Genomic DNA, 21,592 nt, shown 5'->3' on the forward strand with positions numbered 1-21,592 from the left:
AACAATGGCAGTCAATCACAAACACATAAAAACACCTAGAAAACACCCTCAAAGGTGTCCAAAAGGTGACAAACAACTCACAACACAACACAAACACATGGGAAAGTGACAAGGACATATACTCATGCGAAAACAAAAGTGCTGGACAAGGAAAAAGAGGAGGAGACACAGATATAGGCATGGCACGCCCTTCTAAAATCATGTAAAACACCGCAAGGTGACTCCAAGCGGAGTCTCCCTTTTTTCTAAACATTGGGCCACACACACACCCACCCCTTCAGTGGCAGCACTTGTGCCCCAGTTGTACACTTCACAGCTAGATTTGCATCAAGCACATTCAAAAATACGCCATACTTAACCGTCCCCAGGATGACACCGGGGTAGGTAGCAAAGTCTTTCCTGATCCCAGCTGTATGCATCTTGGATCATTTTTTAAAACAATGTAAGCAAGGATTACTCCAAGCGGAGTGTCTCTTTTTTCCAAAAATTGTGCCCCACACACACCCACCCATTCTGTGGCAGCACTTGTGCCCTAGTTGTACACTTCACAGCTAGATTTGCATCAAGCACATTCAAAAATACGCCATTCTTAACCGTCCCCAGGATGACACCGGGGTAGGTAGCAAAGTCTTTGCTGATCCCAGCTCTGTTCATCTTGGATCATTTTTAAAAACACTGCAAGTAAGGGTTACTCCAAGCGGAGTCTCCCTTTTTTCCAAAAATTGTGCCCCACACACACCCACCCATTCAGTGGCAGCACTTGTGCCCTAGTTGTACACTTCACAGCTAGATTTGCATCAAGCACATTCAAAAATACGCCATTCTTAACCGTCCCCAGGATGACACCGGGGTAGGTAGCAAAGTCTTTCCTGATCCTAGCTCTGTTCATCTTGGCTCCTTTTTAAAAACCCTGTAAGCAAGGGTTACTCCAAGCGGAGTCTCCCTTTTTTCCAAAAATTGGGCCACACACACACCCACCCCTTCAGTGTTTTCAGTTGTGCCCCAGTTGTACACTTCACAGCTAGATTTGCATCGAGCACATTCAAAAATATGCCATTCTTAACCGTCCCCAGGATGACACCGGGGAAGGTAGCAAAGTCTTTGCTGAACCATGACTTGTTCATCTTGGCTCCTTTTAAAAAACACAGCAAGCAACGGTTACTCCAAGCAGAGTCTCCCTTTTTTTCCAAAAATTGTGCCCCACACACACCCACCCATTCAGTGGCAGCACTTGTGCCCTAGTTGTACACTTCACAGCTAGATTTGCATCAAGCACATTCAAAAATACGCCATTCTTAACCGTCCCCAGGATGACACCGGGGTAGGTAGCAAAGTCTTTGCTGATACCAGCTCTGTTCATCTTGGATCATTTTTAAAAAACACTGTAAGTAAGGGTTACTCCAAGCGGAGTCTCCCTTTTTTCCAAAAATTGTGCCCCACAGACACCCCATCAGTGGCAGCACTTGTGCCCTAGTTGCAAACAGGATGTTTTGATTTGCATCAAGCACATTCCAAATCCACAAGCATTTACTCTCCCCAGGATGACACAGGGGTTGTAAATTCCTTGTGGATCCATGACTTGTTCATTTTGATGAACGTTAGTCTGTCCACATTGTCACTGGACAGACGCGTGCGCTTATCTGCCTGCACACACCCAGCAGCACTGAAGACACGTTCAGAGACAACGCTGGCAGCTGGACACGACAAAATCTCCAAGGCGTAAGTGGAGAGCTCTGGCCATTTTTCAAGATTTGAAGCCCAAAATGAGCAAGGCTCCATTTGCAAAGTCATGGCATCGATGTTCATTTGGAGATACTCCTGTATCATCCTCTCCAGCCGTTGACTATGTGTCAGACTTGTTGTCTCTGGTGGCCTTGCAAAGGAGGGTCTAAAAAAATTGTGAAAAGATTCAATAAAATTGCTGTTACCAGCACCAGATACGGTGCTACTGGTACGGGTAGACTGTTGGAGATGACGAGACCGTCCCATGTTTGTCAAGTTACAACTGGGAGATTCACTCCCTGCACCTGCACGGTTGTTTGGTGGAAAAGCCGAGCTAAGATCTAGTAACAGCTTCTGCTGATACTCCTGCATACGTGCGTCCCTTTCTATGGCTGGAATTATGTCACAAAATTTGGACTTGTACCGGGGATCTAATAGTGTGGCAAGCCAGTAGTCATCATCACTTCTAATTTTGACAATACGAGGGCCATGTTGGAGGTAGTGCAACAAGAAGGCACTCATGTGTCTTGCGCAGCCATGCGGACCAAGTCCACGCTGTGTTTGTGGCATAGAGGTGCTAACCGTTCTTTATTCCTCTGACATCTCCCCCCAACCTCTTTCAACTGAAATTTGACCAAGGTCTCCTCATCCGCTGAGTCTTCCATGTCCATGGACAGTTCGTCCTCCATTTCTTCATGTTCTCCTGCACCTACCTCAACATTTCGCCTGCTACCATGCGCCCTTGTTGATCCCTGTCCCCCATGGTCCCATGCCTGCCGCGTTGGTGATGATGAACGTCTGGACCTTGGTGATGTTGTTGTCCCTTGCGCATATGAATCCTCCTGTAGTTCCTCCCCTTCCTGTTGTCCCACACCCTGACTCCGAATAGTGTTTAGCGTGTGCTCCAGCATGTAAATGACTGGAATTGTCATGCTGATAATGGCATTGTCAGCGCTAAACATATTCGTCGCCATGTCGAAACTGTGCAGAAGGGTGCATATGTCCTTGATCTGAGACCACTCCATCAGGGTGATCTGCCCCACCTCTGCATCTCGTTGGCCCAGGCTATACGTCATGACGTATTGCACCAGGGCTCGGCGGTGTTGCCACAGTCGCTGTAACATGTGGAGAGTCAAATTCCAGCGTGTCGCCACATCGCATTTCAGGCGATGAACCAGCAGGCCGAAAGACTTCTGGAGTGATGCAAGCCGCTCAGCTGCGGCGGTTGAACGGCGGAAGTGAGCAGACAGTTTTCGTGCCCTGGTCAGAAGGCCATCTACGCCGGGATAGTGTGTTAAAAATTGCTGGACAACAAGGTTCAACACGTGAGCCATACAAGGCACGTGTGTCACCTTGCCCAGGCGAAGGGCCGCACCCAGGTTTGCAGCATTGTCGCACACGGCCTTACCAGGCTGCAGGTTGAGTGGAGACAACCATTTATTAAACTCGGACCGCAGAGCTGACCACAACTCCTCAGCTGTGTGACTCTTATTCCCAAGACATGTCAAGCTAAAGACCGCCTGATGCCTTTGCGCTCTGCTGCCAGCATAGTAATGAGGGGTGCATGATTCCTTCTGCGCAGTGAGAACACTGGTGGCCTGACCAGGCAGGCTTGGGGCGGCGGTGGAGGACACAGATGAGGTGGAGGAGGCAGAAGCAGTGGCGGAACTTGGACAGACAGAGGATTGACACACAAGTCGTGGGGACGGCAAGACTTGTGTAGCAGACCCTTCACCATCTATCACCATAGTTACCCAGTGCCCAGTCAGCGACATGTAACGTCCCTGTCCATGCTTACTGGTCCAAGTATCGGTGGTGAAATGCACCCGTTCACACACAGAGTTTCTCAAGGAAGCGGTGATGTTGTGTGCGACATGCTGGTGTAGCGCGGGCACACCTTTCTTAGAGAAGTAGTGGTGACTGGGCATCTGGTACTGGGGCACAGCGACAGACATAAGGTCTCTAAAATCCTGTGTCCACCAGGCGGAAAGGCAGCATTTCGGTAGCCAAGAGCTTACACAGGGATAAAGTCAACCTCTTAGCTTTGTCATGGGTCGCAGGAAATGGCCTTTTATTTGTCCACATCTGAGGGACAGAGATCTGGCTGCTGTGTGTAGACGGTGTTGAGTAGGGTGTCCCTGGAAAAATGCAGGTTTGTGAGGAAAGTGCAGGCGTAGACATGATGTTGCCTTCATCCAACGTTGGTGCTATCGATGTCTGAGAGAGCTGTATACACGCACTTGTTTCCCCTTCCAAACCAACTGATGACCTACCAAGCAAACTGCCTGTTGTGGTTACAGTGGTGGAAGTTGTGCGTGGAAAACCAGGTGTGACAGCTGTCCCCACAGTCCTAGAAGATGAAGAGCGCGCGGATGCACTGGAAGGGGCAGGCCGTGGATGGTTCGCTCCGCTAGGCCGCATTGCAGCACGGTGAGCTTCCCACTGGGACCTATGATATTTATTCATGTGACGATTCATGGAAGAAGTTGTCAAACTGCTGAGGTTTTGACCTCTACTAACAGAATCACGACAAATTTTACACATCACATAATTTGGGCGATCTTTTTCTATGTCAAAAAAGGACCAGGCTAGGCAAGGCTTAGAGGGCATGCGACCTGCTGAGCCCCCCCGACTAGTGCTCAGAGGCAGAGTGGTGGCTGATGATGCAGTTGTAGACGTGCTACCAGTGCTCCGACTCTGTCCAGGAAGGCGCAAGGTAACTTCGTCGTAGGTTGCATCCTCCTCCACCGCCTCAGTTGACCTCCTCGAGTGCCTGACTGTGGTTTGACAGTAGGTGGGATCTAGAACTTCATCATCAATTGTTGTGTTTGCACTCCCCTCACCCTCAGACCGAGCCTCTTCTTGCCCTGACCGAATATTTAAGTTGTCATCCCAATCTGGTATCTGCGTCTTATCGTCATCAGTATGTTCCTCATTGTCTATAACCACAGGTGTTACAGTTTGTGACAAAGGGTCAACATTATGCTCAGAAACCTGGTCCTCACGGCCTGAATCAGAGTCACAAAAGTTCTGGGCATTACTGCAGACCATTTCCTGGTCTGTACTCACTGTAGCTTGGGAGCAGACCTCTGATTCCCAGGCTATAGTGTGACTGAACAGCTCTGCAGACTCAGCCATCTCAGTTCCACCATACTGTGCAGGGCTGATGGAGACTTCAGAGCTGGGAGAAAGCAAGTTTGATTGGGATGACAACTCAGAGGACTGGTGTTTTTTGGATGCGGTACTTGAGGTGGCTGAGAGGGCACTTGTTGGACCACTTGAGATCCATTCAAGCATTTTCCTTTTTTGCCCATCATCTACCTTTGTTCCTGTTGTTTGTGTCCATAAAAAAGGGAGCACATCAGATTGTCCACGGTAAGTAGTAGACATCTTACTTTTGCTGGTAGATGGTCTATCTTCAGCAGATGTTAATGGAGCTTTGCCACCTTCCCCACGGACAAACCCTTTTTTTCCTTTTCCACCACGCCTCTTCCCCTTTCCACCAGCATCTGTCATTTTGCCACTCATGTTGATTGCGACAAGATTGTGCACTGAAAATGTGGTAGTAAAAATTGAGAGGTGGTGTAGATTGCAGCGGTGGTCTAGCTTTATTAACAGCAGAATAATAAAGAATAAATATCCCTGACAATGCAACTACGGCCCTTAAACTGGCAGCATAAATTGCTAGTATAATGGCTTAGTAACAATGAGTTTGAGTGTGCAATGCAGGCAGACGTGCTGCAAATATCTTTGCACTAGTGGGACTATACAGAAGTCCAATAGCCACGTTTAGGATGCCACTAAGTTCACTCAGTGTTTGCTAGTATAATGGCTTAGTTACTATGAGTTTCAGTGTGCAATGCAGGCAGACGTGCTGCAAATATCTTTGCACTAGTGGGACTATACAGAAGTCCAATAGCCACGTTTAGGATGCCACTAGGTTCACTCAGTGTTTGCTAGTCTAATGGCTTAGTAACAATGAGTTGGAGTGTGCAATGCAGGCAGACGTGCTGCAAATATCTTTGCACTAGTGGGACTATACAGAAGTCCAACAGCCACGTTTAGGATGCCACTAGGTTCACTCAGTGTTTGCTAGTATAATGGCTTAGTTACAATGAGTTGTAGTGTGCAATGCAGGCAGACGTGCTGCAAATATCTTTGCACTACTGGGACAATACAAAAGTCCAACAGCCACGTTTAGGATGCCACTAAGTTCACTCAGTGTTTGCTACTATAATGGCTTAGTAACAATGAGTTTGAGTGTGCAATGCAGGCAGACGTGCTGCAAATATCTTTGCACTAGTGGGACTATACAGAAGTCCAATAGCCACGTTTAGGATGCCACTAAGTTCACTCAGTGTTTGCTAGTATAATGGCTTAGTTATAATGAGTTTGAGTGTGCAATGCAGGCAGACGTGCTGCAAATATCTTTGCACTAGTGTGACTATACAGAAGTCCAATAGCCACCTTTAGGATGCCACTAAGTTCACTCAGTGTTTGCTAGTATAATGGCTTAGTAACAATGAGTTGGAGTGTGCAAAGGGCAGGAGGGTACAGTGCCAGGGTTGTGGGTCTCTGGGTAGAGGCAAGGAAGCCTGCCTTTCTATCCCTCCTAATGGGGAAATGCAGCGAGGAAATCCCTGACCTTAGCTACACAGACGCTGTCATCTTGTGTAGCTGTTAAACTCTGTTTTAAACTCTGTCACCTATGGCTCTGACCCTGCCGGTATGAGCCCTTAAAAGGACTGATAGAAAGTGCTATCCCTAAGCTGTCCAGCGCTGTGTATGGAGTGTATACAGCAGTATCGGCGATAGGAGCTGCGCCAGTGATGTCTGACACCAAGGACGCAGAAGGCAGATAATGGCGTGCTGGAGGAAAATGTCCGGTTTATAATGCAGGGACATGTGACATGGACATCCTATCACACATGCCGTTGCTTCTCTGGCTAAAAGTCCACTTAGCTGTGTGTGTGTCTAGGATTGGCTGACATGCTGGCCCACCCCACTACACGCGCGCGCTTAGGGAAGGAAGACAAGGAAAAAAAAAATGCGCTGTTCCCGCACACTATACACTGAAATGTCATAATAGTGTGAGTCACAGAGTGACTTACACTATTACAGCGGAAAGCCAGCTAGGAATTAGCTGTTTTTTTTTGCTGCTAGAACCGTTCTCTTTAGCAAAAAAGCTCAAGTTCTAGTTCGATCTAGAACAGCCCCCAAAATCGCTCGAGCCGTGAACTGGAGAACTTCGAACTGCGCTCAACTCTACTCGTGACTAGGACTGTATAAAGATCACAGTCACATCAGTCTCTGTCACTGACAATAACCTATTTTATAGACAGTTACCCATTAGTGATTTTTATGGGTAGAATTGATTTTTATACACAACTAGCTGTAGTACCCGGCGTTGCCCGGGATAGTAACTGTCTCTCTGTCTCTCTCCCAGTCTCTGTCTGTGTGTCGCTGTCTGTCTGTCTCACTGTCTGTCTCTTTCCTTGTCTGTCTGTTTCTATCTCTCTGTCTGTATTTGCATCAGTCTATCTGTCTCCATCTCTGTGTCTGTCTCAATCTCTGTATCTTTCTGTCTCTCTCTCTCTCTGTCTCTTTGCCCATCTGTCTCTTTGTCCGGCGTCTTTTTGCTCGGCTGTCTCTTTGCCCATCTGTCTGTTTCTAGGTCTGTCTCTTTCCTGGTCTGTCTCTTTCCTGGTCTGTCTCTTTCCGGGTCTGTTTCTTTCCGGGTCTGTCTCTTTCCGGGTCTGTCTCTTTCCGGGTCTGTCTCTTTCCGGGTCTGTCTCTTTCCGGGTCTGTCTCTTTCCCGGTCTGTCTCTTTCCCGGTCTGTCTCTTTCCCGGTCTGTCTCTTTCCCGGTCTGTCTCTTTCCCGGTCTGTCTCTTTCCCGGTCTGTCTCTTTGCCGGGCTGTCTCTTTCCCGGCTGTCTCTTTCCCGGCTGTCTCTTTGCCGGGCTGTCTCTTTGCCGGGCTGTCTCTTTCCCGGGCTGTCTCTTTCCCGGGCTGTCTCTTTCCCGGGCTGTCTCTCTTTGCGGGCTGTCTCTTTCTAGAGCTATCTCTTTCCAGGGTTGTCTCTTTGCCTGTCTGTCTCTTTCCAGGTCTGTCTCTTTGCCCGTCTGTCTCTTTGGGCATTTGTCTCTTTGTCCGGCTGTCTCTTTGCCCAGCTGCCTCTTTTCAGGGCTGTCTCGTTCCAGGGCTGTCTCTTTGCCCGTCTGTCTCTTTCCCGCCTCTCTCTTTGCCAGTCTGTCTATTTGCCCGGCCTGTCTCTTTCCCGGCCTGTCTCTTTGCCCGTCTGTCTCTTTGCCCGTCTGTCTCTTTGCCCGTCTGTCTCTTTGCCCGTCTGTCTCTTTCCAGGGCTGTCTCTTTCCAGGGCTGTCTCTTTGCCCATCTGTCTCTTTGCCTGGTCTGTCTCTTTGCCCATCTGCCTCTTTGCCGGTCTGTCTCTTTGCCCATCTGTCTCTTTCCCGGTCTGTCTCTTTCCGGTCTGTCTCTTTCCGGTCTGTCTCTTTCCGGTCTGTCTCTTTCCTGGTCTGTCTCTTTCCCGGTCTTTCTCTTTCCAGGTTTGTCTCTTTCCAGGTCTATCTCTTTGCCCGTATGTCTCTTTGGGCATTTGTCTCTTTGCTGAAAAAACACAAATAAATATATGTTCAGCTCACCACTCTAGAGCAGGTGAGCAGATATCTCCAGCCTCTGGTCCGGTGCAAGGAACAAGTGGTTTGGCTTCCACAGCTGAGTAATCAGTACTATCAAGAGGAACAAGGGAGGAGAGAGAATCCAGCACCGATGTAGTAAAAATATTTTCTTTATTCAAAATTCATAAAATGAAAAATCTGACCAAGTGCAGAGTATAAATACGCTTAACGTTTTTCGGAAAGAACAGACTCCTTATTCATAAGCAATATTGCTTCTGAATAAGGAGTCTGTTCTTCTCCGAAATGCGTTAAGCGTATTTATACTCTGCACTTGGTCAGATTTTTCATTTTATGAATTTTGAATAAACAAAATATTTTTACTACATTGGTGCTGGATTCTCTCTCCTCCCTTGTTCCTCTTGATGGTACTCTTTGCCCAGCTGCCTCTTTTCAGGGCTGTCTCTTTCCCCGTCTGTCTCTTTCCCCATCTGTCTCTTTCCCCGTCTGTCTCTTTCCCCGTCTGTCTCTTTCCCCGGCTGTCTCTTTCCCCGGCTGTCTCTTTCCCCGGCTGTCTCTTTGCCCGTCTGTCTCTTTGCCCGTCTGTCTCTTTGCCCGTCTGTCCCTTTGCCCGTCTGTCTCTTTCCCCGTCTGTCTCTTTCCCCTTCTGTCTCTTTCCCCGTCTGTCTCTTTCCCCTTCTGTCTCTTTCCCCGTCTGTCTCTTTCCCCGTCTGTCTCTTTCCCCGGCTGTCTCTTTCCCCGGCTGTCTCTTTCCCCGGCTGTCTCTTTGCCCGTCTGTCTCTTTGCCCGTCTGTCGCTTTCCTCGTCTGTCTCTTTGCCCGTCTGTCTCTGTCTGTGTCTGTCTCTCTCTATCCTTCTCACCACCGACATCTTTTTACCTCACACATAAGCATCGTATACTAACAGTTTATTTTGTTCCTATAGCAACCACTGACAGTTGCTATTTATAGCCTACAGCTCCCACCTCCATTCAGTTTAATGGCTGCAGGATTTTTGTAGAGTAACTGGAAAGCACGGGGTTAAATTTTCCAGCCCAAACATAGTCTATGACGTTCCCTGGGTCACATGGGGTGTCTGTGTAAAATTTCATGATTGTAAATGCGACGGTGCAAATTCCTTTAGCGGACATACATACATACACACATACACACACACACACATACATACACTGAGCTTTATATATTAGATCTATCAAGATCAATTAAAAGTGAGTTCCATCAGTTACGATGTGGGCTTGCTCACACCAGCGTATAACACGAACGTATGCTGCCCGATGTTTTATTGGATAGATCTAGGACCAGTGTCATACTATGGTGCAGTGCTCATCGGTGCTTTTTTTTTCTCATGTCGATCCAGTGTGAGAAAAACATTGCATCATGCTGTAATTAGCAGTGCAGATCAGTTGACGCACTCATTCAAGTCTACGGGTGCATACAAAACACCGGACTGCACTTGGATGATATGAGACTCCATCTTCTCCCTACCTGTACTACAATTATCTCATGCGACAGACTCGGGTCACACTAAGCTGACAGCTGATCAGAGTTTGAACGGAGTGTCATTAATATAATCCATCCGATTCCCTCGTAGAGAAAATATACGCTCCTCTGACCCTGGTCTAAGAGTCCATATCTGAAACTCTATCCACTGTTATTCCCAAAACGTGATTTAGTTTCAAAATCTTGTGTTCTCAGAGGATAACGATGAATGGATATTTGGAAAATGCTAGACCCTGCGTGTGGCGTCACCTTTGCAGGCTACCAAATCATGGTTATAATTAATGAGCAAGAATGAGCCTTTAGTCAGATTTACACCACCTGATTTGGGGTGCTAATTGACCATCAATCAAGTGTTTGCTGATCAATGATCAATTAATAGCCTGTTTACATAGGCAAAACACATTTACTATACACACAGAATGATCAGCAATATATCGATAGCGGGGATAGGCTGCCATTATTTTCGGCAGCACATGTCCTACTGACACAGGACAATATGCTGCCGAGAGCAATAATTTTTAAGTCTGCTTAAAAATCATTTCATCAAATGAACTAGTGTTTTGCCACCTTCGCCAGTGATCGGAAACCTCTTTACAATGGCCGCTTATTGGAATCATGGATGCGTAAGAACTTTCTTCACAATAATCGGCCAGTGTAAACTCTGCTTTAATATTGCAGCCAATGTTATTTATGATTGTTATGTAGATATACTGTACATAGTTTATTAGTTTACTGGAGAACAGCTTATTTCAATGAGATTACAGACAGGAGGCCCTGAAAAATATCTTCTGCCGTGATCATTATTTTTCTTATCTGTTTCTCATTCTGAAACAATGATGTTTGTGACTGATAATAGCATGATATGAATTTTAGCAATACAGATGCCATTGCGAAGACTTTAGTGGCCATGTTAAAAGTACAATGTATACTGATCATATTCTTATTATGAAAGATTACAAGAATATGTAAAGCTTAGCCCTACCTGCACTTGTTCTCAATCATTAGTTACTTTCTGTCACAGATGTGTAATGTACAATTCAAAATAAGAGGTGTATATAATATCACTCCAGGGCAGACTGGAGGAGTCCTGGGCTAAAAATGTGTGACTTTTAAGAAATCTGGAATTGATAAATCAGCCAAACTGTTTGTAAATCTGAAGCTTCTACCCACAATGGGTAACTTAAAAAACACGTTAACACTAATGATGAGCGAGCATGCTCAGTACTCAATCGAGCATCAGGGTGCTCGGGTACTCAGCTGAGTATTGCGGGTGCGGCTCATGAAACATTGAACACATCACACAGGCTTGCTTCACTGCATAAAGTGTACAGGCAAACACATGGAGAACCATTTTCAGTCTCTGAATGGCTCTTACTGTGGGTAAAATCAACATTTTCAGATGTAGTGTGTGTGGCGCCCCTGAGGCTTCAGTCGCCACAGGGTACTGCACCTCACTTAAAGTGCAGTGCTTAACCCGGATCCAGAAGAGGTTGGTACCGGATTCACCACTTACACAACTCAAACACACAACCAGGTTTCCCTCCGCACTGGGGACCAGGCTAGGGTCGGGTCTTAAGGCAGTCACCAAACATGGGGGGCAGCCACCCACTACTAACAGGAACCCTGAGGAGGAGCAGCCGCCAGGGGGAGTTAGGAGCCAACACAACAGTTAGAGAGTTCTCCAGCAGGAGAGGAAAGGAACAGACAGTATCACCGGTGTTTCTGGTGGGACACAGGAGTTACACGGTCACCGAGGGGTGAGCTTGATTGCTCCCTCGGGTCCAGCGCAGCACGGGTGCAGAACCCTAGGGAAGATCATACTTCAAGTTGGTTTTCCAAAATCTGGTGGGACAGGGGGATTGCACATCTCCCTGGGCAAGTGCATGGAGCACAGTGCCACATAGATTCCTGGGCCTAGATCTGAGTAAGGCCCCATTGTGAAACCACGGCACCTGCAAACTCAACATGGACTGGGGTCCCCAAGTAGCTTTAAGCCACGGGGATCCATCTTACAAGGTGCTGAGAGGAAGGGCCCACTGACGACCGCACCGGACTGACCTCCAAAGGAACCGAGTTTGACAGGGCCCATCACAGTGGGTGACCAGTACTTCCTGGGTGAGCAGCATAACAGTGAGTAAAACTACCTGGAATCGCAGAGACTATGTGAGCCTGTTATTGCCGGCGCCTCGCGCTCCGGTGCCAACGGCCAAGTACTACTCCCCTCATCATCCTGCCCGGGGCCCGCTCCACCTGTGGGGACCGAAACCATCTTGGCTGCTACTACCATCCGCCCCGGAGGACAACGACAGTAGCGGCGGCTAACCCCTGGCCGCATAACCGCAAGTGGCGTTACAACAATGTTCCCACTATAATCCCCATCCATATAATACCCCTTCTCTCTGGACACCTCGGGATCACAAAACTGGGCAGGCCACCCGTGACATCCATCCCCCTGACCCCTCACCAGGCCCGGCGACGAGTATCCCCCGATGACCCGTGGGGTGCTCCATGTGTCCCAAAAAAATATAAGGAAAAAATTCTGCCCTACCGTGCCCCCCAGAAATGGTCTGTTTATGGCTGGCTATATGGGGTCGGAGAGCTGAACTACCCAATCATTGACTTCCATTATACTCGTTACTCAAGTTGAGCCCATTTGAGCGTCTGATCAGCTCGACTTGAGTAATGAGTACCCAAGCATCGTTCACTCATCATTTTGACTACCAAGCATTATACTGCTCGCCCATCACTAGTGAAGACCTAAAATAGAGATATAAACGAGCAAAATAAAATAATCATGTGCAAATTAAAAAAAAGACAAAAAACATAAAAAAAATAGATAAAAAAGCTGGAAATGCATTCCATAAAAGAAAACATAACAGAAAAAAGAAGACATAATTACCAACACAGGTCACAAAATTAATGCACTTACAGGGTGCACCAGCCCAACGTGATAAAGGCGGAGGCAACACTGGTGCAAAATTTTGAGGAAAAACAACCACTCGCACATCTATAAATTCATGGAGGGGTTAATTGCACACAGATATGGCTTGCATAGGGCGCCAGTCACACACATATAGTGCACAGTGTCTGGTTTACAGCCTATTGATGATGCCCATATAATATAATTAGTATATAAGGGCATCCCACCAGAACAGGCACCGTAGTTTACAAGGCGAACATAGGTGGACTTGTGGACGGAAATCTAAAAATGTGCAGATATATATATATATATATGTATATATATATATATATATATATATATGTACATATGTACATATGTATGAGGTATTGTCAGTAGTTTTGCCAAAATGCACAAGCTTGCAACCAAAATGCAATGAGTTGGTCCCAAAATCTTTCTTCATATTTGTAATTCAGTAACCACAACAATTACTTTTTACCAGATAAGTCAGAACTTAACAATTAAATGTTTTTCTTTAAAAAAATAAAATGAAAGCTGACTTTGCTGACTTTCCCTATTTTCGTTTCAGCTTTCAGGCCTGATCTGTGGATTTATGATGAAGCTGCATTCAAGTTTACACAATCAGGGCTTTCTGCAGCAGCTGCACACTGTGGGGTTACTAGTGCAATATGAAGGCCTTCTCAGTACATATAGTAAGTATTACACCCGCGCCCACTGCCCCACGGGCGCCCTGTGAAAAAGTACTATAGTTCATTCACAACACCTGTGGATTATATATTTGTTGGATCGGTGCCATCTCTATTCATTTAGAGAGCAAGTGTAGAATACATATGTATTTCATTTCTATTCTAGCTGAATAGATAAAGCACATAATCGTTGTAGATACACCGCTATCCCACATTTGTTTATTTTGGCAGCAGCTAGTAGCCACTTGGCAGATTTCCATTCACTCATGTTGATTCTGCAATAATGAGCGATGACAGAAAAATATTCTCCAACATATCCAATAATGTTCCTGGCTAACGCGATCTATTTCAGTCATTTAAAGAGATTGCGTTTTTCATTTTTTGTGTAAAACATATTGAACTTTTCATGATCGCAATTTATATATAACTAATAGTGATGAGCAAGCACTACCATGATCGAGTGCTCGGTGCTCGAAACAAGTAGTCAGATGCTCAGAAGGGCTCAACTCAAGTACCGAGTGTAATGGAAGTCAAAGGGAAACTCGACAATTTTCAGGAATATCTTCTGGAAAAATGCTTGACTTCTCCATTGACTTCCATTATACTCAGTACGCGATCCGAGCCCGTCCGAGCACCCAACTGCTCGCTTCCAGTTCAGAACACCCGATCATGGTAGCGCTCGCTTATCACAAGTAACTAAGATAATACACAGATCATTTCTTGTCAATTCATATCTTGGGTGTTTTGAATTCTGGTTCTATTAATGAAGCGACTCTTTGGTCATTGGATGAGGTAGATGGTATGGGTCATTGAAGGTTGAGTAACTCAAGGCCAGAAAGTCAGTTCTTTATAGGTACCATATAAAACTTAACAAGGTAACATAATAAACTGTGTGAACTGTAGGTATAAAGAGTGAAGGAAATACTAATGTCTTAAGCTCTGAGTTCAAAGTTCAGAGGTAAATGTGTGTAAGTGCCGCGTGCTTGGAAAGTTTCCAACATCCCCATGTGTTAGTCGTTTCACCTGAGTTGTTTTCTTGAGATCACGTGTTCTGATCTGTAGTTGATATTGAGTTTCTAGATGATCTCCAGTAACTTGTGGATTTCAGAGAATTTCTATTTTTAGGCTACATGCGCACGCTGCGTTTTTTGCTGCGTTTTAGGCTGCAGTTTTGTTGTCAGAACTTTACTTCCCAGCAAAGTCTATGAGAAGTCAGATTTTCTATGTGCACATTGCAGTTTATTTGTCAGCGTTTTATTTGTCAAAAGTTTGTGACAAAAAAAATGCAGCATGTTCATTCTTCCTGCGTTTTTGTCAACATTTGTCACAAAAACACAGCAAAAATGCATGTTGTGAAAAACGCACCAAAAACGCACCGAAAACGCAGCAAAAATGCATCTACAATTACAAGCGTTTTTTTGTGACATTTCCAGGCTCTCTCTGACAAGGTGTAGTTTTGTCTGCAGTTTGTGAACACAAAAAGATGCAGCGTGCGCATGTAGTCTTAGGCTATGTGCCCACGGGAGCTTGCTCCTGCGGATTTATCTGGATTTTCCAGATAAAACCGCAGGTTTCAGGAAGTACAGACACTCCCTATGTTATCCTATGGGACATGGGGAGTGCTGTGTCCATGCTGGGGTATCTGCAGTTGCGGAATATGCTGTGGATGTCCTGCAGCCGCACATAACTGCATGTCAATTATTCCTGTGGAATTACCTGCGGAAATCTGCCTTGGTCCCATACTTACCTGCCTTGATAGCAGACACCCGGTCACTTTCCCTCGCTGCAGAGGACGGCAGTGGAGCTAGGAGCAGGAAGCAGGAGGTGGGCGGGGCCTGCACGAGCTCCGGTCATGTGACAGCCAGAGCTAGTTCAGGCCTGTCCACCTTCTCCTGCACAGTGCAGACGCTGACAGACGCCGGAGAGAAGTGCTGCGTGATGGAGGTATGAACGCCCCGATCACTGCAGCACTTGTTCTGCATTGAGGATGCAGTGCCGAAGCCATGCTACTGTATCCTCAATGCAGAATTACTGCAGCATATCCGCAGGACATTCCGTAATAAAACCACAGCATGTAAACAGACAAAGTTGTGCTGCGGTTTTCTGGGAGCTTCTGCGGAATGTCCTGCGGATATATCCGCAGGACACTTTCTCCGTGGGCACATAGCCTTAGGGGTACTTTGCACGTTACGACATCGCAAGCCGATGCTGCGATGTCGAGCGCGATAGTCCCTGCCCCCATCGCAGCAGCGATATCTTGTGATTGCTGCCGTAGCGAACATTATCGCTACGGCAGCTTCACATGCACTTACCTGCCCTGCGACATCGCTCTGGCCGGCGACCTGCCTCCTTCCTAAGGGGGCAGGTCATGCGGCGTCACAGCGATGTCACACGGCAGGTGGCCAATAGAAGTGGAGGGGCGGAGATGAGCGGGACGTAAACATCCCACCCACCTCCTTCCTTCCTCATTGCAGCCGGGACGTAGGTAAGGTGATGTTCCTGGCTCCTGCGGCTTCACACACAGCGATGTGTGCTGCCGCAGGAACAATGAACAACATCGTACCGTCGCTGCTGCAAAATTATGGAAATGTCGGACCCTACACCGATCATACGATAACGACGTTTTTGCGCTCGTTAATCGTATGTAAAAGGATTCACATACTTCGATGACGACAGTGACGTCGGATGTGCGTCACTTTCGATTTGACCCCACCGACATCACACCTGCGATGTCGCAACGTGCAAAGTACCCCTTACAGTTAAATACACTCTAGTGCAAGGGCAAACATAACATTGCGGCAACCTGTGAAGCCACAGAGGGTCCCAACTAGTAACAGGGTCAACTTCTACCTAAAAAAGCCACCATGAAGCTTCTGTCATAGACTGAACTATTACAATGCAGAGGGCCCATTTAGGCTATGTGCTCACGTTGCGTACTAGCCCTGCAGAATTTTATGCAGCGATCTGAAGAGCACATGTGCACTTCAAATCGCTGCAGAAAATGTCCGTAGAAAAAAAAAAAAAAAAGCCGATGCCATGCGCTCTGCCTGCAGCTCCTCCCATAGTCAGAGCAGGAGCTGCCGGCAAAGCGCACGGAAGAAGTGACATGTCACTTCTTGAACGCAGCGCTTCGGGCAGCAGCCGAAGCGCTGCGCTCCAAGACGCCACGTGCGCACGGCCCCTGCACAATCTCCATAGACTGTGCAGGGGACGCAGGACGCATGCAGTTACGCTGCGCTACAAAGCGCAGCGTAACTGCATGTATTTGCGCAACGTGCGCACATAGCCTTACTCTTCTTTCACAGGAGCCCTCTTCTGTCTGTGTCCGAATATGCTGTTGTAGCAGATATAATATTCCACAACCTCTTCCCTACCTATATGATTACAGGATATTATTAATTACATAATCTTAAACAGTTGCTATCCAAATTATTCATCTAGCATTGCATTTTAGATTTTTCTGCTGTTTGCTGTAAACCAATAAAACAAGAGCAATTGTAAATTGCTGAAGGCAACTATTATAACTAGTAGTTTCTCCAAATTCATCCTGAAATGACATTTTTAAAAAGTATTTGTCACCAGGTTGTTGTCCATCTCAGAGCAGCATGATGTAGGGGCAGAGATCCTGATTCAAGCAATGTGTAACTTACTGAGCTGTTTGCTGTCATTTTGAAAAAAAACACTGTTCTGTCTACCACAGCCCCTTGAATGCTGAACTCTGTATAACCCTGCCCACACCACTTATTGACAGCTTTCTGTTTACACTGTGCATAGGCAGAAAATATCAATCACTAGTGGGTCATGGGTTATATACAGAGATCATTAATATAGAGGACTACCTAACAGAAGCTTTACTATTCCGCTAGTGTTAATCTCCTTCTGATAAAACAGTGATTTTATCAAAACTACAACAAGCAGCTCAGTAAGTGACACATCGCTGGAAGCAGGGTCTCTGCCTCTATATAATGCTACTCGCTGATTAGGTAATAAAAAAACTGGTGACAAGTTCCCTTTCATGACTACTGTAATCTCAGAATTATTGAACACCTTAATGATAAGCATCTTTAGTACTTAGTATAGCACCCTTGGCTGTTATGACATGACGCAAATGTGATGATGCACCTCTTAAAGCAATTATTTACAAAATATATAAATCTTACTCCAGAATTGGTTATTCTTTCCATAGGGTTAGAAGAATACGAGAAAAAATATAGATACATTGTCTGTCACATGTTCTTAGTTATTAAGAATTTATTAGCAGCCAACTGGAGAGAAGGAAGAATACCATCTATTTCAGAAGTTACGGACAGGGTTTCAGCTCATAATTTCTATATATAAATATATATAATATTAATATTGTATAATATTGTGTTAAAAGAAAAAAAATATCAAAGATATAAAATAAGATAGTCTCTTTGGTCCCAGAAATACATGCCAAACCTTGTTTTGACTTAGTTCCTTGACATTCTATAAATAATATAAATATAATATGTTATTTCTGAATGTGTTTATATACTGTTCTAAATGAATATGAGTTTATAATCTTGCTTGACTTTGAAACTTAACGAATTGCCTCAACGTCTTCGTCCTTCCCTTGCTCCTCCCCCTTTATATTCCCTAACCCCTCCCATTCCCGCCTTCCCTACAATACCCCTTCTCCCATCCACTTTTAGCCTACCCTTTCTTCCCTTCCTTTTCCCCTTCTTTGTTCTTTCAACAATATTTTTAAGAATGCATTTTAAATACTTCAATTACCCCCTCCCCTGTTATTGTAAATCCCTTAAAATTTAATAAAGTATACAAATGTGATGATGCTGTGCAAGGCAGAGCTTCTGGAAAGTTTCCTGAGGAATGTTAGCACATTCCTAAAGGCAAGGGATCCCAATTTACTAATATTCTCGGTTCGTGCACAAAGTAGTCTAAAAGTTAACATAAGAGGTTATTGCCTTGTACAATCACTGAAAAGGATATGACTCAATAGCAGAGGCGTTGACTGTTCCTAGACATTTTTTGGAAGGTACGTTATACCACTTGAATAGACATTTGTATTTGGTTCATGGTAAGAAGTGCATGAAAAACTACCTAGTGACGATGTGTATGCAGTTCTCTATTAACGCCAACTGTATGGTCACATGTGGGTTCTTATCTAGTGATGAGTGAGCTCTACCATGCTCGGGTCTCGTAATGAGCAGTTGGGCTCAACTCGTGTACTGGGTATTATGGAATTCAATGGGGAAATCAAGAATTCTTCCGGAAATCCTTTCAGAAAAATGCTCAAGTTCCCCGTTGACTTCCATTATACTCGATAAACGAGTCAAGTCCATTTGAGCATCCGACCTCCTGGTTACGATTACCGGGCACCCGAGCATGATAGTCCTCGCTCATAATTAGTCCTATCCCTTTTTATTTGCATAGTAAGTCATTGCTTTATAGCACTGATAGGAAACTAAAATATGGCTGCTGTCAGATTTAAATAGCGGCCTTAACCTGACAGATAGGTAGAAGTAGATGAAAAAGTGAAAAAGAAAATTTACAACACAGACACAAAGACCCCGGTTCATCGGTTCTGGGATAATATGCTTTGAAAAGTTGTGAAGTTTTTGGAAAATGCATAGCTATACAAGAATTTTGTAACTTTTAACATTTTCACACCAGTTTCGCCAAAATGGGTGAGATTGGAGCATGACAGGGCTTGTCAAATTCATGACAAGCCGCAGTATGTCTTACGCCACAAATCTTACTTCCATCTTGGACTGGAGTAAGATTTATGTAAGAGTATGGAATCTCACACCACTGGTCAGATGTGCCTGATTCATTAAGGCTGGGGCCACAAGGGGATTACTGCGATCCCCTCACATGACACTCGGCTCACGCTGGCAGTACAGCAGAGCGGAGTGTCATGCGAGTGTCCCTGTGACTGAGGTCTGATCATGCGATCGGACCTCAGCTGCGGTGGGCGGGCCGGCACTGAGGAGGGGAGGGCCGGCATGGAGGAGGGGAGGGAGGGATTTATCTCCCTCTCCTCTGTATCTGGCTATTACCATTCTCGCCCTGCACTCGCGATACACCGGTGTACTGCGAGTGCAGTGCGATTTTTCTCTCGCCCCATTGACGTGAATGGGTGCGAGAGAAAGAAGACTCACATTACAATCGCAGCATGCTGCAATTGTTTTCTCGGTCCGATTAGGGGTGAGAAAATAATCGTTCATGTGCGCTGACACACAGGGTAATATTGGTCCGAGTGGAATGCGACTCGCACCGTTTTTCTTGCCGTGTGTTTAAGGCCTTATGATCATGCACCTGATAATGAATATGGCACCTCTGACTCCAGGATACACTATCATCATGAACACTTCAATCAATGGCTGGTCTTGATGAATCTTGGCCGAAATTTGTATGCATCCATGAACCTTACTACGATGGTGCAGTTTTGGTTATAGTACGTAACTCTAGTAACATGTCTCCTAACCTAAAACAGAAGTCATGTACATTAGTTATAAGCAAATCTATTGCTTTTGACTTTAAGCTCAACTTAATTAACCATGCAAAATGACAATTCTTCCCTGTTGGTTTTGGTAATCAGTAAGTGATAATCTCTTAACTGCTCACAACATACTGAGTAATTTCTTTCCTGGAATAATTATTATAGCTCTCTTGCTTCAGAAACCATGCACAGCCACTTAAAGAACAAGGATGCATAATTTGCTAGATTCTTATACCTGCTTGAAGCTATTGCAGCTGTGATTTACCCACTCAACCAGCAGCTATGAAAATCAGTCATCAACCTCAGCAGCCTAAAGTGAGCTGTAAATCAGTCAGCTGAAACGTGTCCAACCAGCTCAGTGTTGTGCACTTCTCCTCTTTACATGCAGAGCATATTAAATGAATGAGTGTTGCAAGCATCGATGATTAACACACGGCTGGGTCATACCTTACATTCTGGTCTTTCGAAGTACGGTAATTTAAAATACAGCTTGAGAAAAGAAATGTTACGCTGTGAAGTGAGGAAACTTCTCTACCATTCCTTAAAGGGAATCTGTCAGCAGGTTTTTGCTACCTGATCTGAGAGTAGCATGATGTTGGCAAATAGGCCATGAGTTCAACAATGTATCACTTATATTTCCGTGTGCAGCCATTCTGACAGGGTGAAAGACTTTAGACTTTGTATGTAGCACAGCCTAACAAGCTGTCCACGCCCACACCAGAATTTCAGTGTACAGTTCTATAGACAGAAGCTGCTAATTACAGGAGAGGAGGAGTCAGACTAGAGCTCACGTGCTGCTGAGACCCACTAATGATAAATATACCAGGCTTTAGCTAACATTGCAGGTAAACAAAAAAAGACTGTGAGATAACAAACACAGTGCTGAAGTCTCTATTTTAACTATTGCAGCATGCTGTCTTAGCTTACATTGCAGAAACCTGCTGACAGAGTCCCTTTAAATAGGGCTTCCAGCTAAAAGAAAAGCATATTCCAAAAAGAAGGTTAATCCTGTAGTAGGAATGGGTGAATGAATGAATGAATGAATGAATGAATGAATGAATGATTGAATGAATGAATTGCTTAGTGAAGAAACATTGATCGGTGTGCTGATGAAGGAGTGAGGACACACTTCGAAACTCGTAGAATAATATCACCTACATTTTATTCAGCACTTTTGGACTTCGTCATTCTCTCGTACGTTAGCGCAGAAAAGCTCCACTTTTATTTGACTCCTAATTATCACAAGAAACATTGATGGCATATCTCAATGTATGATCGTTAAAGGTCCAACAACTGTGAAGTCCACCTGCTGCTGAGAAGCAGCTGAAGTCGGAAATCTCTGTGCCACTTTGTCTCGCTTCTGCTTCAATAAGCTTTTTTGGATGGTTGTTGACCTTAGACTACAGTGTATGAAGAAAAATACATGGGAAAGTGCACATAACAAAGGGATTGGGATCACCTTTTTTCCTCACATATATATGAGAAGATAGTACTTTTTCAATGGGTGGAGTTTAACAATATTTGTCCCAGCAATACATGGAGGCTTCTACTGCAGTCAGTTGCCTTACAGCCAGACTCATACCTACACAAAAGAGGTGGAGGCAATAATTTATCTCCTTGGACA

The 21,592-nt window shown here is 45.3% G+C and overlaps 1 protein-coding gene across 5 annotated transcripts in view; it reads left to right on the forward strand.

Annotated features, from left to right (window-relative positions):
• Positions 1-21,592, forward strand: part of INPP4B (inositol polyphosphate-4-phosphatase type II B) — a 1,087,411-nt gene that overhangs the window by 942,789 nt on the left and 123,030 nt on the right. For all 5 annotated transcript variants that reach the window (XM_075348265.1, XM_075348236.1, XM_075348245.1 and 2 more), the window contains one exon: positions 13,367-13,490. In XM_075348265.1, coding sequence (XP_075204380.1) covers positions 13,367-13,490 — 124 coding nt within the window. The remainder of the gene's footprint in view (positions 1-13,366; positions 13,491-21,592) is intronic.

This window comes from Anomaloglossus baeobatrachus, chromosome 1, assembly GCF_048569485.1.
Source record: "Anomaloglossus baeobatrachus isolate aAnoBae1 chromosome 1, aAnoBae1.hap1, whole genome shotgun sequence".
In the NCBI taxonomy this organism is placed as follows: Eukaryota; Metazoa; Chordata; class Amphibia; order Anura; family Aromobatidae; genus Anomaloglossus; species Anomaloglossus baeobatrachus.